We start from the raw sequence: 23,947 nt of genomic DNA, 5'->3' as shown, positions 1-23,947 counted from the left end.
TAATGGTAGTCTCTCTTTCATTTATAATATTGGTAATTTGTATCTTTTTTCCTTCTTTGCTAACTTAGCTGGTGGTTTTTCAGTTTTTAAAACTTTTTCAAATAACCAGACTTTACTTCATCTTTCCTCTATTGTTTTTCAATTTATAGTTTCACTGATTTTTGCTGTTTTCTGATAATTCCAACCACTGTGTCATCTCCAACTTGGCATCTGTTATATTTTTCCATGTGAGATATTGTGATTTCCTTCCTTTGTTCTAAGCTGAGTAACTTCAGATTATATCCTGGACATTTTTGATGTTATGAATTCTGGCCCTCATTGCCATCTTCTGGAGAATGTTGATTATTTTGTTTAGCAGGCAATTGACCCAATGAGGTTCAAGCTGCAAATTCTTATCCACCTTTCTTGGACCATGTGTCAGTCTGGTTTTCAAAGGTTTTACTGGGCAAGCTGATGTGCCTTCTAATTGTCCCATGCCAGTCTTGGGTGGTAGTTTATCCTTGAGTTCCATTCTCAAAGTCTTTGGAATGTGGTTTAGGGTCAGATCCACTCATGTGCAGCTCAGAATTGAGCCCAGAGGTTGATACACAACTTAATGATTTCACTTTCTTAAATCTCTTCTTCTTTATCATTTTCCCAACACTTTCTGGCTCCTTGGGGTCCCTTCCTCCTCTGTCTAGAAAGCTAGAGCTTTAGTTTATCTGCTCTGCCACGTACTTCCCACCGCTGCCTCTGTCTCTGGGGCCAAGCAGGGAGAGGAACAAGAGAGACAAAAGCAATGGAGATTTTTGTCTGACTCTTGGGACCAGAAGTCCTCTGATCAGAGAGCAGTTTTCCCCTCCCCAAGAATTTCAGATACCAGTCTGACTGCTGCTGCTGCTGTGAGATTTCTTGAAGGATGGGTGAGAAAGAATGGATGGAGAAGTCCAACAAAGAAAATTCCAGGGCTTCCCCTCCATGGTCTGTGACCTGTTGGGGCCTCCTTTCCTGCTCCTTAGACCAGAAATAGAACCAATACAGTATTTTAAAGTAAAAAAAAAAAAAATAAAATAATAATTAAAAAAAGAAAAGAAACAGAGCCTTCTCTTAGAGGTCAGTCTGTCCTGTCCACGCTTGCTACACAGTTCTTACTCCCTATAAGCCCATTTCGGAGGATGCTGGATGGGGAAGCCCCAGGATGCTTTTGGTTTGGTTTCCTTTTCAGAGTACTTGGAGAGGTGCTCGTGCTTTCTATGTGGGTTTTAAGTTGCATTCAGTGGGTGGGACAGTGATTACATCATCTCAAAGGAAGCTAGAAGTGTCCTGTGTGTGTGTGTGTTTAATAAAGAATGAGAGCTTCTCCATTTCCCAGCTATGTGGAGAGAGGATAGGGGTCCAGGAAACTGACTTCCACTGAGCATCAGCTCTGTGCTGGGCTCTGTGTCAGTGCACAATGGCATTGTTCTGTGACTCTACGCAGAAAGTATGGTATTGCACAGCTCTCAGATTAACTAGTTCAAGGTCATATAGACAGGCTTCCCTGGTAGCTCAGCTGGTAAAGAACCCACCTACAATGCAGAAGACCTTGGTTTGATTCCCGGGTCAGGAAGATCCCCTGGAGAAGGTATAGGCTACCCAGTCCAGTATTCTTGGGCTTCCCTGGTGGCTCAGATGGTAAAGAATCTGCCTGCAATGCAGGACACCTGGGTTCAATCCCTGGGTTGCAAAGATCCCCTGGAGAAGGGCATGGAAACTCACTCCAGTATTCTTGCCTGGAGAATCCCCAAGGACAGAGGAGCCTGGTGGGTTAAAGTCCATAGGGTTGCAAAGAGTTGGACACTGCTGAGCAGCTAAGCACAGCACAGCATAGCATATAGATAGTAAGTGGCAGGCTGCAAATGGCCTGTCTTAGAGAGATCCAGAAAGTTGTGTGGAAAGCAAGAGGGACTATAAAGCTCGAGTCTGACGTCCTGCTTCCCTCTCTCTGCAGGGCAGACGACAGTGATGCTGTGATCATGCAGCCCGGGGTCCTGTGCATCATGGTGAGGCTGCTGCCTCGCTTGTACCACGAAGATCACCCTCAGGTACTTGTTGATGAACACACGGGCTTGTCTTTTTCACACGACTGATCTTTTACGCTCCTCTGGCCAGAGGCTCCCTTTCCCTTTTTTTTGCCTTTGCCCCCGGTCCTCTGTATTAGCAGAGCCTCCCTCATGAACTGTCCCTGCAGGGGAGTATCGGTGGTTCTGAGACCTTTGATTGAGTGCTACCCACCCTTCCATGGCCCCCTCAAAACAGATTGTTCTGTTGATGAAGTGACCGTATAAAAACAACAACCAGGCAAAACTTGAATGAAATTATTTCCCTTCATGAGGCAAGCCCAGTATAACTGAGGCACATAGCACTGGCCATGGGTGGGACCAGGAGCCCTTCAAGTCCCATTCATTAGTTCATCTCTTGGGTACTGCCTGTTGCCCTGGCTCAGTGCTGCGTAGGATGTGCAGGGCTAATGGGATGAGCACTGAGCGCTGTCCAAGGAGCCTGCATCTGTGGTGGGGACTGGGAGGTGGTGGTGAGGCAAACAGGCTAAGTACTAAGCTCACAAATGAATATAGAATTGAAATTGGTCACAAGTGATATTAAAGAGGGAGGAAATGGGATGCTGAGAGTGAATAATGGGAATGGAAGTGAGGGGAAGACCTAATTAAAGATACGAAGAGCTGACTCATTTGAAAAGACCCTGATGCTGGGGAAGATTGAAGGCGGGAGGAGAAGGGGACAATAGAGGATGAGATGGTTGAATGGCATCACCGACTCGATGGACAGGAATTTGAGCAAGCTCCGGGAGTTGGTGATGGACAGGGAAGCCTGGCGTGCTGCAGCCCATGGGATCGCAGAGTCGGACATGACCGAGCAACTGAATTAGATGAAGGGGGTGGAGGTCCGGGAAGCCGTCTCTCAGACAGTGACATTTCAGCAGAGCCCTAAAAAATGAGTAGCAATTAACCAGGTGGGGATGAGCCTGCTGAAGGCAGCTGGGGTGAGAGCAGAACTGAACATGGGCTGGATGGGGTGGGCGGAGGAAGGTGCAGGCCTGCCGGGGCGGGTTTTATCCCACGGGCAACATGAAGTCTCTCTCGAGTGGAGGGGTACGCCATCAGGTTTTTGTATTATAATCTCTCTTGCTGCCTGGAAGGTGGCCTGGGGAGGTAGAGAGCCTTGTCTGCAGTCTGGTGACACGTGATGGTAGCCCAATTAAGGTGGCGTCTGTGGGAAAGTGTGAAGAGCAAGGAGTCAGGAGACCTATTGTGAGATCAGCTCAAGGCCCTGAGATGAGCAGGATTCAGGAAGTGGGAAGATGGGGAAGGCAAGGCATCTCTCAGCTCCTGACCCAGCGGCACTGATGGCGCGAGATTGTATGAGCGAGAGTGTCAAGCCTCAGAACAAGACAGATTCTCAGGAAGTGCTCGCAATTTTTAAAACACGTTCTCTAGAGGTTCTAAGGAAGAAACTAGAAGCTGAGGAAACCCTGGAAAATGTACATTTGAATTAGCAACAGGTGAAAGGAAATGACTTGGCCAACTACCATGTAGCAGGCCCAGTGTTACCCCCTTTCCCTGACTGCTGCTGCTAAGTCGCTTCAGTCGTGTCCGACTCTGCGACCCCATGGGCTGAAACCCCCCCAGCTCCTCTGTCCATAGCATTCTCCAGGCAAGAATACTGGAGTGGGTTGCCATGCCCTCCTCCAGGGGATCTCCCCGACCCAGGGATCACACCTGCATCTCTCCTGCATTGGCAGGCGGGTTCTTTACCCCTAGCGCCACAGTGGGGAGTATCATTGTTCCGACTTCATCCAGTGGCAAACAGAGTCTCAGACAACATATCTGCCATTTGACAATTCTGAGTTGGCAGCCTGGTGTTAAATGCGGGCCTCCCTGCTGCCAGGGCTCCTGGTCTTTCCCTGCACAGCTGCGGATTCTACGGGAGAACGGGAGTTCACGGGGATGCAGGTCCGGCTTTGCCTTGCCCTTCGTTTAAGCCGTTGGGAGGATCCTGACTCCTCCTCCATGTAGCCCTCTCCATCTGGCCTCTACCTGTATCCCTACACCTGATTTTCTAGCAGGTCACGCAGCAGCAGCTCAGGGTTCCCAAAGCACAAACACAGAAGCTGCCAGGCCTTCCAGAGACCCCTGCCCGGCACAGGCCAGCATTGCTTCCATGGCATTCTGTTGGTCAAAGTGAATCAGAGGTTCAGCTTGGACTCAGCAGGAAGGGACATATGTCTCTTCTACTGATGTGAGGGGTGGCTTGTGTGTCCTAAAGGGGGAATTACTGGGGGGCATCTTTTAAGACCAACCACCATGCTTGCCTCAGACATCTAACTGATGGATAAAATTATTTGAGCCCTAAATCAAATGTCTTTGAGCCATTTAGTTATCTAAAGCCCAGGACCTCATTTTCTTTACGTTAGTGTTCAAGACAGAGTCTGCCTGGAGCATGTTGGAAACTAACACTCAGGGAGGGTTACCTCTGTTCCAGGAACATTATTTAATCAATATTCATAACAAGTTATTAAAGTACATGAAATTCTCCCCAGTTTGTAGGTGCTTGAAGCTCAAGAAAGTTGTGCAACTTTCTAAAATCATGGGGGTGGTGAAAGGAGATCTAAAACTCACTTCCGGCCCAAAGGCAAGTTGTGTTTGATGAATAAACCTCTCCTCTCTGCAGCTCTTGATGTGAGGTTATGCGTCTTGGCACTGTACACTTTCCCAGTGGCAATTGCCTTGCTGTGAGGATGTCTGGCTTCCCTAGCTGTATTTCATACCATGCAATGCAATTGCAAATGGGGCAACCAAGCCTGTGGTTTGGGTGGTTAGCAATCAAACTGATTGCTGGTGAGCATGTTACTGCAGGTCTCCACTGGTGACTGATGAAGTGGGACAGAGCAGACGGTAGCCTGTCTTTCGGTCTCCTGGTATATGAAGACTCTGTGGATGAGCCTGGGTTCCCGATAAAAACCCTGAGTTGTCACATCAGTGTGTGGGGAAGAACTTTCTCTCACCCTGCGATGGTGATCGGCCAAATTAAGTATGCAAATGAGACTTCCACTTGGTAGGATACTGTTTCTCTATTCAGGTCACAGTAAGTAATTTAGGAAAATTCTAATTCTCACGCACTGTCTCTCAAATATGCAAATGAAATGTAGCGGTGCATTTTCTCAAAAATGTCCTGCAGATGCCAAATCAGCAGCTATTAAAAGTTGGATAATTGCAGTAATTAATTTCTGGAAGGAGGGTGGGAAACCTCACGGCAACAAATAGAATAGTAAATCAGATGTGAAATGAGACCCAGGCAAGAAAACGCCGAGATGAAGCTGACCGTGGGACTGCAGGTGTGGGAGACAGAGAGAGGAGCTGGAGATTTCAGGAGATGGCAGCGTCACGAGAAAGATGGACTGTGAGTTCCCACTCATCTCTTGTTAGATGGGCCTGGTGGGTCCCTATAATTTTACCCACTGTATGTTCTTCCTAGGCTCTTCCTACCTTATGGGTGAGAAACTGATAGCTCTCCAAGGTACAGGCATCATTTTAGAAAGCAATTGCTTAACTACTTATATGGGTTGTCTGGTTTATTTCTAATTGTGGCCACATTGCATGTGTTCTGATCAAGACCAAAAGGGTTATTTCCCCCCCTCTCCAAAATGCTAGCTCTGCGAGTTGCTCTTGGAAACAGATAATCCAGCTAATTTTTTTCTTGCCTCTTGTAGCATCACCAGTATTAAAATCAGACTGTAGGAATGTTACTGTGACTGTTGCTGTCCTAAGCATAAGGCAGAAATGGAGTCCAGCTCAGTTCTCTTGGAGCTGAGTTGGCCTTGGGCAGAAACAACTCATTGAGAAGCAAAGCCTTTACTCTTTCATGACGCTCAACAGCCACGTGGGCCTTGCCATAGGGATGTAGCTCCGGACTAGATCTCTGACTAATATTGGAGGCCTCTCCGCTCCCCAGCAATCACTGCACTTCCATTCGGGCCTTAGCAGAGGGTTATTTGCTGTGTACATGACAACAGGAACTCAGAGGCTGGGTGGCCAGATCCAGTTTTCCAGAGGTGGAGCTCAGCCTGTGTTGGGGCACCCGACGCTGTGCATGAATGTCTGTGAACAATTACTCAACACCTATTGGGTTCCACTGGGGATTCAGAGACAAATGTCACTGGAACGCATCGTCTGAATCTGATGGTGGGTACTCAGAGGAATGGAGAAGATAGACAACACTCTAACTGCAATAAAAGTTTGCCCACAGGGTCTTGGGAGAGAGGGAAGGGAAAGCCACACAGAGATGGCAACGCTGGAGCCAGGTTTTAAAGAAAAGACTTGTCTATGTCAGATCAGATACAGGAGGGACAGAGAGGACAGTCAGACACAGAGGCACACATAAAGATGCCATTTGGGGACGTAGTTCAGCTGGACTAGGACAAACCATGTGGCTAGACAGGCTGTGCGTGGGGCAGGAGAGGGAGGCTGAAGCCACATCGTGAGGGCCTGTGAGAGCCGCGCTGAGACATGGGTTTCATGAGCCTGTGAGAGCCACGCTGAGATGTGGGTTTTGCTGGACTTTGAGAGCCGCGCTGAGACATGGGTCTCATGGGCCTGTATGAGCCATGCTGAGACATGGGTCTCCTGGGCCCTTGAGAGCCACGCTGAGACGTGGGTTTTGTTGGACTTTGAGAGCCGTGCTGAGATGTGGGTCTCCTGGGCCCTTGAGAGCCATGCTGAGACATGGGTCTCATGGGCCTGTAAGAGCCGCGCTGAGACGTGGGTCTCCTGGGCCTGTGAGAGCCGTGCTGAGACGTGGGTCTCCTGGGCTCTTGAGAGCCACGCTGAGATGTGGGTTTTGTTGGACTTTGAGAGCCGTGCTGAGACGTGGGTTTCATGGGCCCTTGAGAGTTGTGCTGAGACATGGGTTTCATGGGCCTGTGAGAGCCGTGCTGAGACGTGGGTCTCCTGGGCTCTTGAGAGCCATGCTGAGATGTGGGTTTCATGGGCCCTTGAGAGTTGTGCTGAGACATGGGTCTCCTGGGCCTGTGAGAGCTGTGCTGAGACGTGGGTCTCCTGGGCCCTGAGAGCCGCGCTGAGACGTGGGTTTTGTTGGACTTTGAGAGCCGCGCTGAGACGTGGGTTTTGTTGGACTTTGAGAGCCGCGCTGAGACGTGGGTCTCCTGGGCCCTGAGAGCCGCGCTGAGACGTGGGTCTCCTGGGCCTGTGAGAGCTGCGCTGAGACGTGGGTCTCCTGGGCCCTGAGAGCCGCGCTGAGACATGGGTTTTGTTGGACTTTGAGAGCCGCGCTGAGACGTGGGTTTTGTTGGACTTTGAGAGCCGCGCTGAGACGTGGGTCTCCTGGGCCCTGAGAGCCGCGCTGAGACGTGGGTTTTGTTGGACTTTGAGAGCCGCACTGAGACGTGGGTCTCCTGGGCCCTGAGAGCCGCGCTGAGACGTGGGTTTTGTTGGACTTTGAGAGCCGCGCTGAGACGTGGGTTTTGTTGGACTTTGAGAGCCGCGCTGAGACGTGGGTTTTGTTGGGCCCTGAGAGCCGCGCTGAGACGTGGGTTTTGTTGGGCCCTGAGAGCCGCGCTGAGACGTGGGTTTTGTTGGGCCCTGAGAGCCGCGCTGAGACGTGGGTCTTGTTGGGCCTGTAAGAGCCGCGCTGAGACGTGGGTCTCCTGGGCCCTGAGAGTCGCGCTGAGACGTGGGTCTCCTGGGCCCTGAGAGTCGCGCTGAGACGTGGGTCTCCTGGGCCCTGAGAGCCGCGCTGAGACGTGGGTCTTGTTGGGCCACCGCCCTTTATTATTGCTGTTGTCATCATCACCGCCAGGTTTCCCTAAGCCCCTCTACGAGGCTCTGAGGATGACAGATTTGGGTCAGACCTCAGCTCCACCACTTAACAGTCCCCGGACCATGGGGAGTTAACTGGTCTCTGGGATCCTTCGCTTCCTTGGTGTAGTATGGGGAGAACAGTATCGTCTTCCCCACGGCATGAGTGAGGACCAGCTCAAGCAGTGCAGGAGCACTCAGGGCAGTGAGCAGAGCATCCGCGGCCCCGCGGGAAGCACTTGCTGACTGGTGCGGTTACTGCTATAAGTTTCCAAAACTCCACAAGCGTTCTATCATTTGATCTTCATAATAACCCAGCAAGGTAGATATCAATAGTCCCATTTGCAGATGAGGACTGGAAGCTCGTAGCAGTGAACTGCCAGAGTTAACATCCTAGGCGGGTGGTGGGTGTGCCTGATGGAAGGCCCTGGGACCTCCTGCCATGGGACCACGTTGCTGTCCCTGTAGATAAGCGGTAGCCATGGGCGGGAGGCAACTGGACAGAAGGACAAGATCAGACATTAGAGAGACTCTCGTCTGTCACCAGTCTGCACCGCCCCCGTTGCTGGGTGCGTTCCAGTTTCTACCGTGACGGAAGCCTCCTGCACAGAGCGACCGGGCAGGAAGAAGGTCAGGCGTGGGCTGCACTCATCTGTCAACTGATTTGCGCCTCAGTTTGGAAAGGGCACCATTTTCTGGAATTAGCCTGTATTTCGGACACTTTGAACTAATCATACAGGTTTCAAATAACTAAAGTATTGACAGCATTAATAGCTCTGGGTAGGACTGTATAAGGACAAGCTATTTGAAAAGAGTCATTTCCTTCAGCAAGGAAATTGACAAAGTCAGAGTCTTGTTTTGTCAAATTACAACACATTAGAAATTTCAACTATTTTGAATTTCTACATTTCTTATGCTTTTTCATTCTGAACCCCACCCTCAAGTATTTCAATTGTTCCTGAGTGGAAAAAATGTCATATTCTAGTCAAAATCCAGGATACTTCTTAGGGTTATCTCTTAAATAGAGCAAATGGACATAATCTTGCATGGAGATGAAAAGCTTCAAAAGCAAGCTGCAGTGGACATAGAATGGTGGAGTGTGCAAGTGAGGCAGGTGGCTGAGCTCTGGCCCAGCTGTCTGCTGACTTTGCTTCTAGTCCTTCACCGTCTTTATTTATATGACTTATATGGGCCCCTCCCTTCTCTGCACGTCAATTTCAGCCACGCAGATACGGCCTAGATCATAGGGGCTGCAGACACAGTGTCTTGGGGCCAGAAGTGTAAAGTAAACGTGTGGGTGTAAACGATAGGGAGTGGTGAGGCCTGTGGCCATTGGCAAGGGCACCTGGCCAGCCTAAAGGCACTCACATCTAGCTAGGGGGAAATCAAACAGAAGCCAGGCCAAACTACCCCACCAATGAAACGCTTGCACAGACCCTCAGTGTATGGCTCTTGCGAGATAGTGAGTCCCCTTCCTCCTAATGAGTGCATTGCACAGTGTTAAAACCATGGGCTCTGAAGTACGACCAGGGTTGCGGTGCCAGTTCTGCCACTCATCACGTCACTTGAGGAGACTGATGCAACCTTTTCAGTGGCGGGGTGTGGTTGGAGAGTATTTAGAACCTTACCTGGAACACAACATGTGCTATCATGCCTTCTCTCTTTCTCTTCTGGTTTTTGTCACTCTGTGCTTCTAGGACTCTAAGTCACAGCATATAACATTTTGGAAATATTAAATGAAAGATAACATATTTCACATATATTTTAGGTATAGTTCCAGCTTCCATTACACAACTGATAAAGTAATTGATGAGCACAATTGATAACTAATCAGGGCTTTTACTGATAGACTGCAAGTAAAAGGGGTCAATATTCTGAAAGCTTTTGCATCCTATAAGGAAAAGTACTTTCACAGATGCAATTCTTGTTCACTCCCACCAAAGCCACAACAGACCGTGAGGCAGCTATTTTCAATATTCTCATTTTAAAGCCAAGGAAACTGAGGCTTAAGGAAAGTAAGTAACTAGCCCAAGTTTCCCATTAGTTAGTATCAAATCAACATGAGTCCCTACTTCTGGGTAGATATTTGAGTGCCCTATGCCAAGATGATGTAGGAAGGGTGAATGTTTGTTTGGAAGCTCAAAAGCAACATATTAGGGCCAGAGCCCCAGGTTGCTTGGAAATGGATCCCTCATCTTTACAGAAGACTGTGTAATCTGCAGTCTTGTTTGAGGAATCTTTGCCAGGCAATCATGTATGGAAATCTGTTAACAACAGCAACAGCAAAAAATCTGTTTGAAAAGTGTATCTTGAAAGAGTTGTGTCGGTAATTACTTTGGCCGAAGCTACAGAGATCTTCAGGGTAAGTTAATTACTCCTTTCCTGAGCTCCTTGCGGATGTAGCAGCCATGGGGGGTCGGGTTCTGGCACAAAGCTGATGTTGGGTCTCATGGAGCCCTCTTGGGCTCCTCTGCTTGCCTGACCTGGCTATTGTGGGGTGAGGGCGTGTGTGTGTCCAAGGTGATGGAAACTCTTCACAAATGTTTCAGGTTTCAGACTCTGCAGGCATCTTCCCAGATGGATGTTTATCAGCTGGTTCCCCTGGTAATGGTCTCATGCCCCATCTCAGGGCTGACCACAGGCTCACTGTTGGGGAGGGATCTGGGGGCAGAGGCTGATCAAGCCTGGCTGGCAACTGTCTGTGATCCCCAGGTTTTCCCCGAAAGGCCAGACTCACTCTCACCCCTTGGGCTTTGCACCCACTGGTTCCTCTCCTGGGGAGGTTATTCCCTTGTTGACCTGGCTCTGCCCTCATCCTTCAACACTCAGTTGGCTCATTGCCTTTCTGACCACCTTCTCAGCGCACTGGGTTGGTGTACTTGCTGGGTTCTAGTACACCCTGTGCCCTGTGCTTGCGTTTCCTCAGTGGCTATTGAGACACAGAGAGATGTGCCAGGGAAACAAGGATGAAAAGCCATTGTCTCAGGCATCAATTCACAGTTCTGGATAAATAGAAGACAGATGCGTAGGTAGCCTGTCATAGTGTGATGTTTATAATGATTCAAATGTGGACACAGTGCTGGTTTGGATAGTCAGAAAAGCTTTATTAAGTGAAAGAACATGTGAATTGTCTCTTGAAAAATAATTAGGGCCTCATTGAAGGGATGGGATTAGAAAGGACAGTCTCAACTTTGGGCATTAGTCAAAAAGCTGTTTAAGGGTGAGGATGTTACTGGCATAGAGTACAGGGTAGACCAAAAGGGATGTTGGGAAGTAAGGTTGGAAAGAAACTAATATTTTATAAATATAAGATCCCAGGCTCCTGTTATCAGGAAATATTGGCCATCATATGGATGTAATTCGTAAAAGAAACAGAAGATTTAGAGTAGGCGCCCACGTGCATCTTGGTCTTTGTTGCAAATTTATGCAAGTGCATCCAGGAAGCCATGCCTTTAGACATGGATTCTACGGATTCATTGGAATTTGGACCCTCTTACACCTAAACCAAGATCACAGCCTCCCATACCTACAGGGCTTTGTGGACACCACAAATGAGTGTATCAGGCTGGTGGGGACTGCGCAAAATGGAAAGTTTATGCCCATGTAAAGAGAGAGCTAATTCTAAGCAAACAAAGACAGAAAGTGCAGCAACTTGTCAAATAAACACATCTGTGGGTCCAATTTACCTGTGATATTCCTGAAGAGCTGAGGTCACTTAAAGTGTATCACCTCTCTTCCAAAATTATCAAATAAAGAACACTACAACCAAATTGGAATAAGCGACTAATCCAAATTTAAGTAACTCAGTAGAAGTCGCTAGTTCCAAGTGTCTCGGGGAAGGAGACGCTGGTCACCTGGTGGTTTTAGTCTGTGTCAGGGCTGTGTGATTAATGTCCAGATGACACACTCTGGACTACGGTACTCAGAGCCCAAACCTCCTTGGAGGGACCGACTCCATCAAGACCCAGCCCTCACTGGGCTCTGGAACCGCTGTATCAATCTAGGCCAGGAAAGAGGCAGGTGGGAGAAAGATAAAGACTAAGCATCCACAACTGGACAAGGACAGCTGCTAAGTGGAGAAAGCAGAACACTCCCACAGGCAGCCCCGCACATCTCTCTGTGATAATGTGCCGTACGGGTCCAGTCTGCTGGTGACCCTAAGCGCTTACCACCGAGTCCTAATTGAACCACCATCCCCTTCCTGCATTGGAAGTAATGCACGTTAGGAAAATCAATCCATTTGTAGGGGGAGAAACCAGACTGGTTTCCTGCTACTGCTCATATTTTCACTAAAACCCCATTTTACTGGAACCAACGTTGAAAAAAACAGCACATTTTATTCAAAACAAGGCAATATTGGTATTGACAGCGCTGCAGCGATAATGAGGACGATCAATTTTCCCTCCTCCATTATGGGGCATTGAGCAATTTTGGAATAAAGTTGTGGCATCATTAGACAACATCAGCATTTCTGTTTTTCCCTTTTGAAAACTTTTTATTTCTTGCATATTTAGATTTTCAGTATTCCTGTTCTGGTGGTGGGGGGGGGGGGTGGGGAAGCAAAAACAACAACAAAAAAGCCAAAAGTCCCCAAAGCAATAAGTGAAGTGCTGGTAATAAAAACTGGAGATTGTAGACATTTGTTTTCAATTCTTATTAATAATACATTGTGTTGTTATTTTTGCATCTTGCTTCATGCAGACTGTCTCCCCAACTCTCACCCCAAATTGAAAGACTGCAGTTACCAAATAATCAAGTTCTCGGATAGGGAGGGTTCTAGGCAAGAGGATGGAAGCAGCTCTTCTGTTTCGAGCAGAGGGGAAGGAAAGCAGAGGCTCCGGCTCCATGGATGCAGGAAGGGATGTTCAGAGCATCAGAAGGAAGATCTGGGGAAGGGAGTCAAGGAGGTTGGGTCGATTTCCACATGGAAGCGTGTCTTAAAGTAAAAGTCATGGGATCATTTAGTGTAACTTGGATCTGGCATTTCTTCCTTCCGTTTCTGGCCTCTGTTGGCTTACGTGTCCCTCTAGAGTTTACACTGGCTGTGCAGATACCACAGTTAGAGAGAAGGGGATTGTCTTCGTCCATCCAGGCTGCTATAACAGAATGCCATAGACCAGGGGCTTACAGACCACAGAAATTCATTTCTCACAGTTCTGGAGGGTGGCAGGTCCAGGATCATGGTGCTGGCAGAGTCAGTGTTTGGTGAGGACCCATTTCCTCACTCATGGTACTCTTCTCGCTGTATCCTCACAGTGTGCAAGGGAGAAAGAAGTTTTCTGGGGTCTCTTTCCTAGGCCACTAATCCCCTTCATGCGGCCTCTACCCTCAGGGTCTTCCTAGGTGGCGCAGTGGCAAAGAATCCAGCTGCCAATGCAGGGGACACAGGAGATGTGAGTTTGATCCCTGGGTCAGGAAGATCTCCCGGAGGAGGAAATGGCAACCCACTCCAGTATTCTTGCATGGGATATCCCATGGACAGAGGAGCCTGGTGGGCTACAGTCCACGGGGTCTCAAAGAGTTGGACATGACTGAGCACAGACGCAATACTCTCAAAGGTCCCTCCTCCAAATGCCGTCACACTGGGCGTTAGGTTTCAACGTCTGAATTTGAGAGGTGATGGGGGGAGGCATAAAGATTTCATTGCAAGGACCGTCTTCTTCGAGTAATGAGATCTCTCCTTGATATCAGTGATGTTGGCAGAGTGATGAAATCCTACCTGGAAGCACACCCCTTGGAAACCGATTCTACTGTAGTTTGCATTTTAAACTAAAAGTAGTCTAAATTTATAAGTTGAGAATATTGCTGGAGATATTGTAACAATGGGAATTTCACCAGATGCCATCAGTTTGAGGAAAAAGCTGTAGGTGTCATGCTTCTGAAAGGCATGGAAGGGTGGGAGGGTGAGCTGTGCGACCCCTTCATTTAAAAAACAGAAATCTAGAAATGGATGATTAACAGTGTATATATGTTTCGCCATACACTGTAATCCTTGAAACATATATACTACAAAACTGTGTTCACAGTCTAAGGAAGAATGCCATCTTATTAAACTCTGTCCCTTGGTGATACAGACATGCCCTGAACCATCTCTGGGCAGGGTGGCCTTGAGTGATTACGTGCACAGGGAGGTGATGATAGAGGAAGGTGATTCTGAATGCTGGGTTCAGAGTCCTAAAGTAAGTGCCTGGTGGTGACTGCTGGCTTTACATTGGTGGACTAACCTAGACATCACCTACTTCATCATAGATCCCTCTTCTTGAAGCCAGAGTCTAGGGCAGAGGTGTGCAGTATGTAAAGCAAGCCACAGCCCTTGGCTGTGTTCCTCAAAGTAGAGTCCAGACCGGGCACCGGTGTGTGAGGTCTGTGGAGGGGCGCTCAGGAGAAGGGAGGTGAGGGAAGCACGGTGATGCAGGGGAAGGATGAGTGAGGATGAGCCCGCAGGGCAGGGGTCTCAAGTGTGAGGGGTCTCAACCACAGGGGCTGAAGGGCAGGGCCCCACTGGCTATCATCTGGGGGTGGGGTATACGTGTGTGTGTGTGTGTGTGCCGCTTTTATGTATGTGTGCAGGGGTATGTACATGTGTACACGTGTATGCACACACGAAGATACATGTGGGGCTACATAGCAGGGCAGCTACCACCTAGGGGAGCTGACGTCCGCAGGAGGGGCAGCTGTGACGGGTACCCTCACCTGCAGAAGAAGGCCCCCATAGCCTCCACTGCAGGAAACCGCCTTTAAGATCAAACTGGTATCCTGGTGATTTCAGACAATCTCACACAAAGTAAAAGAAAAGGACAATCTTTAGAGATTTTCTGAAGGAAATCCCCTTTCGGTGGAGGCTGGGAATGCCAAGGGGTTATCTTTTTATGAAGAGAGGAAGATTAGGAAAATAATGGAATGTATTTGGCTGAAATGCTGACGAGGTTGACTCTATGCCTCTATCCTGTGGGCTTCAAGGGCATAAAGACGGTAAAGTGAGTTGAAATCTGGCAAGGGGAAGATAAGAGGGCAGCTGTCTGTGGGTGTGAATGCACTTAGCCCAGACAGACAGATAGAGGAAGTGGGTTGGAGGGGAGGCTTCTCCACAGCAGCTGTGACTTCAGGAGCTTGCACAGGCTGGGTGGTTTGACCTGAGGAGATGGAGCAGGCTGCAGCTGCCACAGGATTCCACCTTCTGGGCCAGGGCACAAACTGCAACCCGGGACTGTCCAGCGAGAGATGCTGGTGGTTGGAGGGTAAGGTGTGGGACCCTCCAGACGGCATGGCCGCTGCCCAGCTCCAGCTACTTCTCAACAGACACACAATGGCAAAGTGGTCTTTCCACCTTTTAAGAGAGGCCACATGTCTGGACGTCTGTGTGGAATCTCCAGTATTTTAAATGTTAGCAATTCAGAAATGTCGTATGGCTCAGCCACCACATATCTCAGACTGAAGCAGGCTCTCGCCTGCCGGTTTGCAGTCTGTTTTAAGCTGTCTTCCTATTTGGCAGTTTGTGTGAGGAGGGTACCTCTGAGAGTGCCCAAGACAGACTGTGCTCAGTGAGAAAAGGCTGTGGGGCGCTCAGCCTCCTCACCTTCCCACCAGCTCAGGCCCTAGCTGGGAGCTGACCAAAGCGGCCCCTGAAACATGCTGACCTCCAGGGCTCACCACTTGCTTGCTTTGGTTACTCTAAGCTTTCCAGGGAGATCCAGTGCTCCATGACCGGTCACATCCAGTCCATGGTGAAGTCGGAGAAGAACCGTCAAGTCATGTGTGAGGCAGGGATGCTCAGGACCCTCATGACTTCTTGCCACAAGGCCCTGGCCACCAGCAGCAGCCCCTTGCACTCGGGCCTCATCAGAATTTTTGAAAAGCTTGCTTCCCAAGCCATCGAACCAGACGTGTTAAGGTACCGTGTGCTGCACGTTAAATCTTGCTGAGCCCCTGGTAGCCGAGCTTGTGCACAGTGGACAGTGAGAGTATCCCCGCGCTCCTCCTGCCTCCCCAGCATTGGCCACTGCAAGCCCAGGTTGGAGTCTTGGGTCCTCGTGCAATGTGCAACCCGCACAGTGGACGTAGCTCCTCTTATGGAGCTGATGGTCTGGGGGGTGAAGCAATAAGCCAGGGGTCCTGCGGAGAATTCAGAAAGTGTTGGAGGGGATGCTAGTGCAGTGGGGGAGCTCTGGAGCTGCGAGGGCCACAGCTGGGAGACTGGGTATAAAGAGGGGGCTTTAAGGGGACAGTGGCGGCTGAGGTCTATGGCTTGTGCAGATGGTCACCAGACCAGGAGAGGAGGGAACCAGGCATGTGAAGACACCCTGCTGAAAGGGGTGGTGGGGGGCAATGGTGGGGAAAGCGATGAAGGCTTGGCAGCCAGAGGGAGAGTAGACCGCGGGGAGCCTGACCGGCACCGAGGGCTGTGGCTGGGACACGTGACGTGGAGGGGGACAGAGGCAGCACCACTGTGTCCTGTGGGCCTTCCCAGCGGCCCCTCTGTGAAGCCACATGTTTCCTGGACAGTCTCAGTGGCGAGCAAAGATGCACAAGGAGGAGCAGACACAGAAGACAAAAGCAGAGGAAAGAAAGGCAGGAGGGAGGTCAAGGCTCTCTCCAGTACCTGCGGCCCTAGAGGGTGTGGGTAGAGGGAGGGTGGTGCTCAGGCCCACAAGCTGCTGGACCCGGAGGCATACAGGACCAAGTGCAGGGGCATCAAAGGCAGCCCCTTCAGCCAGCAGGTAGGGGACCCAGGGGCCAGGCCAGCCTCTTCTGCCTCTATTCATGGGGCTGTCAGCCAAGGCCACTAGAAACTTAGAAACAACCTATGGCGAAGTTCTTTCCCAACAGAATCCTTTCCCTCTCCAGGTCCAGTCTGGGGCTTCTAGCTGGTCCCTGGTTAAGTCAGAAGCACCTACATTCACCAGCTCCCTGGTCTGAATGCCAGGTCAGGGACACCCTGGTTCCGCAGGGCCTGAGGAAAAGGATTCCAGGCCAAGAGGGGAAGGCATGCTGGGGGAACCAGCAGGCTCTGCGATCTAGGGCAAGTGTTCAGACGGAATTGGAGGAAACTTTTGGCTAAAAATGTCATCATTTGGCTCTCTTGTTTTTTATGATATTCAGACAGTTTCTAGGCCTTGGAACTGCTTCCCCTCCATCGGCTGCAAAGAAAAAACTCAGTTCGTCTCATGTGCATGGAGGGGGCTCTGGATGCCCAGGTGAGGACAGAGAGGATAGGGGCCGGATAATGGGATTTAAAAGAGAATGTGCATTTCCTGTAAGGAAGCCTTTATGGAATATGGGAAGCAGAGAGATTTAAAAATGGTTTTGCCTGCTGCTCGATGGAGCAAATGAGGACGAGCAGTAAGATCAGATCCGTGGTCCCCAGATAAAGACCAGATCTGGAAGGATGAGGACACTTAGCCCCATATAAGATGGTGATGGTGAGCATGTACTTGGCCCCTTTCTGTGCCTGGAGCACAGCAACCTTCCTGTCACAGCATATGCAGGGGAACCCAGCATTGCCCCTGTCCAGAAGAACAGTGTCAGCTTCACACAGCTCACAGTTCAGCAAGGAGTTAGGGGGTCTGGAGGACAAAGCATTGGCCTGGTACCTGGCACGATGCTGGTCCAGGGAACCAGCTTGGAGAAAAGAAAGCCGTGGACTGCATAGGATGTTAAGGCTAGGAGGCCCAGTTGAAAAGCAGGGATGGAGAGTCAGGAGTGGGCCAGGAGCTGGAGGTGAGAAAACAGAGCTTTTGAGGAGACAGGCTGTTGTGGAAAAGAGATGGAGGTCAGAGAGCCAGGACGAAGCCCCTGAGGGACAGCTAATGGGACAAGCCAATGACAGCAAGAGAAGACGTGTAGTAGAAAGGAGTGTGGCTTCCCTGGTGGCTCAGAGGATAAAGCATCTGCCTGCAATGCAGGAGGCCCGGGTTCGATCCCTGGGTTGGGAAGATCCCCTGGAGAAGGAAATGGCAACCCACTCCAGTATTCTTTGCCCGGAGAATCCCATGGACAGAAAGGAGTGGCAGCAATGATAGAATTAAAGGGAGAAGAAGTTTCCAGGAGGAGCAGGTTGTCACCACTGATTCAGTGTTATCAGCATCAGCAGAGGTCCCAGGCAAGAGGGTGAGCGGGAGGGCCCGGGAGGCCACCCCTGGGGCTGGGAATGCCTGGCGCTCTGCAGAGCCCTCCTTGGGGACTGTGGCAGAAGAGGAGTGGAAGTGCTTTGAGCAAAGACACAGCTCTTCTGCTTGCGGCCCTAGGGTCACAGGCAGCGATGCCAGTGCCTGCTGAGGGTTCTGCAGTGGCCCCCGGGGATGCCGGCCCTCTCCCAGCAAGCACACAGGCCCTCAGGCCCACGGGGCCGTCCCAGACCTCGACCACCACCCTTCAGACAGCACTGAGCCTCATCTCCATGACCTCCCCCCGCAACCTGCAGCCTCAGAGGGCGGCCCTGGCTCCATCCTTCGTGGAATTCGACATGTCCATGGAAGGTTATGGGTATGACCGGCTTTCATACGCTTGAAATACACTTCGCTGATTTCCCAGTGCCTTGGGTGAATTATAATGTTGATTACAAAACTGTAGTTTCTATCAGCTCTCATAGTCAGCTGTGGAAAATATCTGGGTCACAGACACCCTGTCTTCAAGGGCAGCATCCCTAGCCATCTAAGGCCAGGACTGTCTCCTTCTCTTGCCTGTCTGCATTCCAGGCTGCCCTCCCCTCCAGCCTCCAGCCAGATTCCTTTCTTACGGCCATGGTGCCAGCATCACTTTGTGTCCTGGGGGCCCCATGACCTAGGAGGGAGTGAGGCCCCTGAAGCCAGACAGAGGGTCAGACATCACATCAGAGGTTGGCCTGCGGTTCAGTGATCTGAGACCCTTTCCTATTCCAGCTGTTTGTTTGTTCCGACCCTGGCTACGGTGATGGGAGCCAGCACTGAGTACTCAGTCTCTGGAGGGATCGGGACAGGTATGTGTTTCCCTGGGGGCTTAGCTTGCTGAGGTCCCCTCCCCCTGACCTGGGAGTGAGTCCTTGGGGAGTCTCGATTTCAGATTTCCTTTTGGCATTTCCAGAAAGCATGAGTCTTCCTCTTGGTCCCACGTGTCTGTAGAGGACTCATCCTTCCCTTTGGTTGTTTCTGTCTTGAGCCAGGGGTGTCCTGTTCACGGTGCCTCCCAAGGGCCCAGCCCACAGCTCTGCACATACTGGGGCTCAGGGAACACTGATGGGCTCGCTGGTTGACTCGGAAGCTGAGCCTGGGTTTGATGCCCTTTGTCGATGGCTGACAGAGGCCAGCAGGAACACCTCACCCCACCTGATGGCTCTAGAGAGGCGTGTGAGCCCAGTGCCGATGGCCACTCAGGAGCAAGCCTGCCCTTGGCTCATGTGGGGATCAGCTGGGCCTTGGCATGCTTTGTACAGAGCTGCTCTCAGCTGAAGACCAGGCACCTGCTGTCAGGAGAGCCAGGGTCTGGGCTTCTGTGGGAGGGTGGGTGCTGAGGAGCCGGGGCCTTTACAGCTCATCAGGGCAGAGCTCCAAGCCTGATTCTGCCCATTCAGTGAGAACAGTGGGCCCCACCTGTACTGCCAGCCTGGGTATCCCTAGAGTGAGCGCTCCCCAGGCAAGGTTTGGCCTAGCTAGTCCAGCTTCCTCTGCCCCACATAGCACACAGGCCGGCGTTAGACCAGCTGACCAGTGGGCCACGTGGTGATGGATCTCAGGGATGTGCTCTCTCTCTACTCCCTTAGCAACGCAGCATAATAGGTGGGTCAGAATTGGAGAGAGGCTCTGCAGAGCTAGGCTCTAGTCCTGGAGGGAATATGACTTATTCCTGCGATTAAGGAAGGAGACAAGAGCGTTGTGCTGCACAGGTCGCTGTGAAGTGGGTGTGGGTCAGGCAGGGCCCAGTACTGGCACACAGCAGGGCCACCCCTGGGCCGAATCAGAGCCACAGTGAGTCTAGACAGGCTTGCACAGCAGGACAAAGCCTCAGGGAGTGCTTGTGTTCTGACCGCAGGTGCTGCCAGGCCCTTCCCTCCGTCCGGCGGCCTGACCTTCTCCTGCTGGTTCCTGATCGGCAGGCACAGCTCAGCCACGGAGGGCCATCCACTGCGCTTCCTGACCCTGGTGCGCCACCTGGCCAGGACCGAGCAGCCTTTCACCTGCCTCTCCGTCAGCCTCTGCCCGGAAGACCTCTCCCTGGTCGTGTCCACAGAAGAGAAAGAGTTTCAGCCTCTGGGTGAGATTTCGCCCACACTTGGGGGATGTGGGACTGAGTCAGCAGCTCTTGACCCAAGAGCTTGGGGTGCCTGCCTGCCCTCAGCTGTGTAGGTAGGTGGCTGATTCTGATTCTGCCACCTAGAGCTCAGCCTGGATCTCAAGCTCACGTGCCTGCAGTGGCCCAAAGTGGACTGTGATGGCCAAGCCCAGGGTGTTATGGCCATGCCTGTTTTTGTGCCCCGTTTCATAGTGAGACCTCGACTTTGGAAGGCCCAGGATTTGGCCTGGTGTCCTTCACACACAGCCCAGCCACCTAAGCTCCTGCCCTTCTGGGACTTTGCCAGCCTATGTGTGTCCCTATGGAGGCAGTCTAGTGGTGGGTAGACCCCCAGCCTGACTCCTGGGTCTGAACTCCAGCTATGCAACCCTAGGCAAGTTGCCCCTCCTCACTGTGCCTCAGGATGGTAGCCTGGGAATCATGATAGCACCTACCTCGGTGTCTGGCCCAGAGCAAGGGCTCCAGCCGTGAACGCTCCTGCCGCTGTTAGGATTCTAAGGGCGGCTCAGCACTCGCTCCGCTGGCACTGGGCCCCTGGGGCTGGGGTGCTGCTCCCTGGCGCTGCAGGTGAGCCTGGTGCTTGTGTTCTCGTCCAGATGTCATGGAACCCGAGGACGACCCTGAGCCTTCTGCGGGACGCCAGCTGCGGGTCAGGTGTGGCCAGCTGCTGGCTTGTGGTCAGTGGCACCACCTGGCTGTGGTCATCACCAAGGAAATGAAAAGGAATTGTACAGTCTTCACCTACCTGGATGGACAGGTCATCGGCTCAGCCAAGGTGAGATGATTCCCCCAAGCTGTGCTTGCCCCGTGGCCATGCCTCCTAGTCACAGAGGTAAGAAGGATTCACCAAGAGCACTAAAAAAAAGGTCCTCCAAAATGTAAAGTTAACTTTTGACTTCAATTGTTAATGATTCGTCTTACCTCGCACCTTCCTTTCTTCCTCCCCATGTTAAACATTTATTGAATACCTAATGTATGTTAGGTGTTGTTTTAGGTGTTAGGAACCGTCCATGCCCACCAGTCAAATACCTCCAGGAGCATGCGTATAGTGCAAAACAAGAGGTGCATTTGTGAAGCTTGCTGCAGCAAGAGCCTTCTTAGCCTGCTTACCACGGAGTAATGAGGCGTTAGGAGGAACTAACAGGATTTGGGCTCACTTTAGGTGATTTTGGCGAGGGTTCAAAAAAGTGGAGGTCACTCAGTTCTGAATGGGGTGCTGTCAGAGAGACAATTTGGTATCTATGTATGTTCAGAGCTTTTAATCAGGAAGCAGAAGGAAAGGGAAAGGGCTTAAACTGTCACTGGAGAAAGAGCAGTGGTCACTCACGTTAGCCAGGACGAAAAGTGTGGTTACATTTGTGGTCACCCAAAGTCTTTTTTTTTTTTTTAAATCTCTTTAGGCATAATTACAGAGTGGGCTAGTTTTGGTCCTCTTTCACAGAGTATGTTGGCATCCAGTCTTGTTTTGTAGAATAGATTGTATTCTGTGAAGCAGAACATGTACTGTGAGGCTAAGAGCCTTGTCCTATTGATGTCTGGAACTTGCTTTCACCTAGCACAGGACTGGCATACAGAAAGCATGCTACATACGCTTGATGAGTCATATTGAATTTATAGTTACAAGGCTGATGTGTAGCTTAGTGAATTGGCACATAGCTGAACATCCAACCTCAGGGGCCTGCTAAACCAGAGTGAGTCAGCATGGAGGTTAGAAGGTATGTGAGACCCTGGAAATATGTCAAAATATGCAAAATGTGGCGTGGAGAATGGCCAAGGGCCAAGACTGACAGAGATGACTTTCCAGCAAGTGAAATTTAAATGGGATAAACATAAGGTCTGTGTTTAGATGCAGGTTTGTTGAGCAAGAAAAAAGATGGACTCAGGTTGGAGATGAAACAGCTGTTCTCAAATGTTAGAACCTTATTCGCAGCTTGTGTATCCTCTTCAGTGCTGTCTGTGTATATGTTTCACTCATTTCTAATCGGATTGTTTACTGCTTTACTATTGAGTTTTAAGAGTTTTATCTAAATATTTTAGATAATGGTCCTTTGTTGGATATGTAATTTTGTAAATAATTTCTCCTAATCTACAGCTTTCTTTCATCCTCTTTCACATGGGATTTTGCAAAATAAAAAAGTATTTATTTTTCTTGGGAGCAATTGTAGTTTCTGCATGTTCTTTGTTAGTCTATAGAATGCAATTTATTTTTATGTGTTGATCATATATCCTGTGACTTTGATGAATTCACTTATTAGTTTGTTTTTTTTTGTGGATTCCTTAGAAATTTCTACATGGACGTGCCATTTGCAAATAGGGACAGTTTTATTTCTCCCTTTCTAGTCTGTAGCTATATTTAGTAGGTAAAACTTAATTAATGTGCCAACACTGGACTTTAAAGTTCTTTGTGAAATGACTGGAAAAAAAGATGAACCTTTTGGTGGCACTTTATACTCTTTATCACACTTACTTCCAAAGGCACAATGTCAGTTTTTTACTCCCACCGGCTTGCCAGGTGGTGCTGGTGGTAAAATATCTGTGTGCTATCGCAGGAGACTCAAGAGACTCAGGTTCAGCCCTTGGGCTGGGAAGATGCCCTGGAGGAGGAAATAGCAACCCACTCCACTGTTCTTGCCTGGGAAATCCCGTGGACAGAGGAGCTTGGCGGGCTGCAGTCCTTGGGCACAACTGAGAGGACATACGCACAGAATTTTTTTTATAAACTGTTTTATGTGGTGTTTCTCAGCTTTGAGAGTTATCTTTGTAATGTTTCTGAATAAAGTTTTTACTTTGAGAGACGAATAAGGTACATCATTTTTTGTTGTATGTACTTATTTGATTAATTCTGAGATTAAATACATCCCATCTACCCCTTTCCCCCACCTTTTTGTTTTAACAGATGTTGTACATTCAGGCCTTACCAGGACCATTCCTTTCAATGGATGCATCCTCATTTGTGGATGTTTATGGATATATTGGTACCCCTCGAGTTTGGAAACAAAAGTCATTACTAACATGGCGTCTGGGCCCCACGTACTTCTTTGATGAAGCCATCTCAATGGAAACTCTGGAAGTTATTAACAAACTTGGCCCAAGATACTGTGGTAACTTCCAGGCTGTGCACGTCCAAGGTATGGGGTGTTTTGATTTATAATAACCTTGCTGATTCTCATTTTTAAATAGACATCCAGTTATTTATAGCTTATTTATAAGGAAAAAACTCATCACAGGCCAGTCATTAGGGAAGTCCTCTGTAATTGGATTGTTATATATTTACAAGCCAATAGAAAATGTTGCAGAAAAGGAAATGACAATCTCCTGTAGGTTTCAATTCCAGAGTACGTAATAGAGAAAAGTAGGTAGGTAATATCATCAGCAAAGAAAGAGGGAAGAGAATGAGATAAATAAGTTACATTCCTTTTAATGAAGAAGCTTTTTAACTAAAGTATACTGTTGTCTTCAATTATTAAACAGGCAGACAAAACATCCACATTTTCAGTATCGATTGTTGGCTGTTCAAGCAGGGAGTAATGCTCTCTGTGCTCTGCCAAGTCGAGGGGGTCAGCTCTCCTCTGGGAAGAGCGATAAATGAGTCTGTGTACTGACGCCTTCTTGCGTGGTGCAGGGTGGCTGAGCGCGGTGGAGCATTGTGGTCTTTAGGCTTGGCTTCGTGTGTTCTTCGAACTTCATTTCCTCTAGCGGCGAGCATTGGCAAGAACAACGCGAGGAGGCCAGGTCGAGGGCCAGAGTTTCATCAACTCTTTGTTTACACCATGCTTCTCCAGTAGCACAGAGAGCTCTCCTTGCGTGAGCGCCTGTGTGCTAAAACCAAGAGA

At 49.8% G+C, this 23,947-nt stretch overlaps 1 protein-coding gene across 1 annotated transcript in view; it reads left to right on the top strand.

Annotated features, from left to right (window-relative positions):
* WDFY4 (WDFY family member 4) overlaps positions 1–23,947 on the top strand; it is a 233,556-nt gene that overhangs the window by 45,883 nt on the left and 163,726 nt on the right. The window contains exons 12-19 of the mRNA XM_068982260.1: positions 1,970–2,063; positions 15,527–15,741; positions 16,950–17,044; positions 18,095–18,332; positions 18,728–18,804; positions 19,854–20,075; positions 20,711–20,889; positions 23,011–23,242. Coding sequence (XP_068838361.1) covers positions 1,970–2,063; positions 15,527–15,741; positions 16,950–17,044; positions 18,095–18,332; positions 18,728–18,804; positions 19,854–20,075; positions 20,711–20,889; positions 23,011–23,242 — 1,352 coding nt within the window. The remainder of the gene's footprint in view (positions 1–1,969; positions 2,064–15,526; positions 15,742–16,949; positions 17,045–18,094; positions 18,333–18,727; positions 18,805–19,853; positions 20,076–20,710; positions 20,890–23,010; positions 23,243–23,947) is intronic.

Source organism: Capricornis sumatraensis, chromosome 10 (genome assembly GCF_032405125.1).
Source record: "Capricornis sumatraensis isolate serow.1 chromosome 10, serow.2, whole genome shotgun sequence".
NCBI classification, from domain to species: Eukaryota; Metazoa; Chordata; class Mammalia; order Artiodactyla; family Bovidae; genus Capricornis; species Capricornis sumatraensis.
Note: the sequence above shows the minus strand (reverse complement) of the source record. Positions and strands in the feature narration are given on the sequence as shown.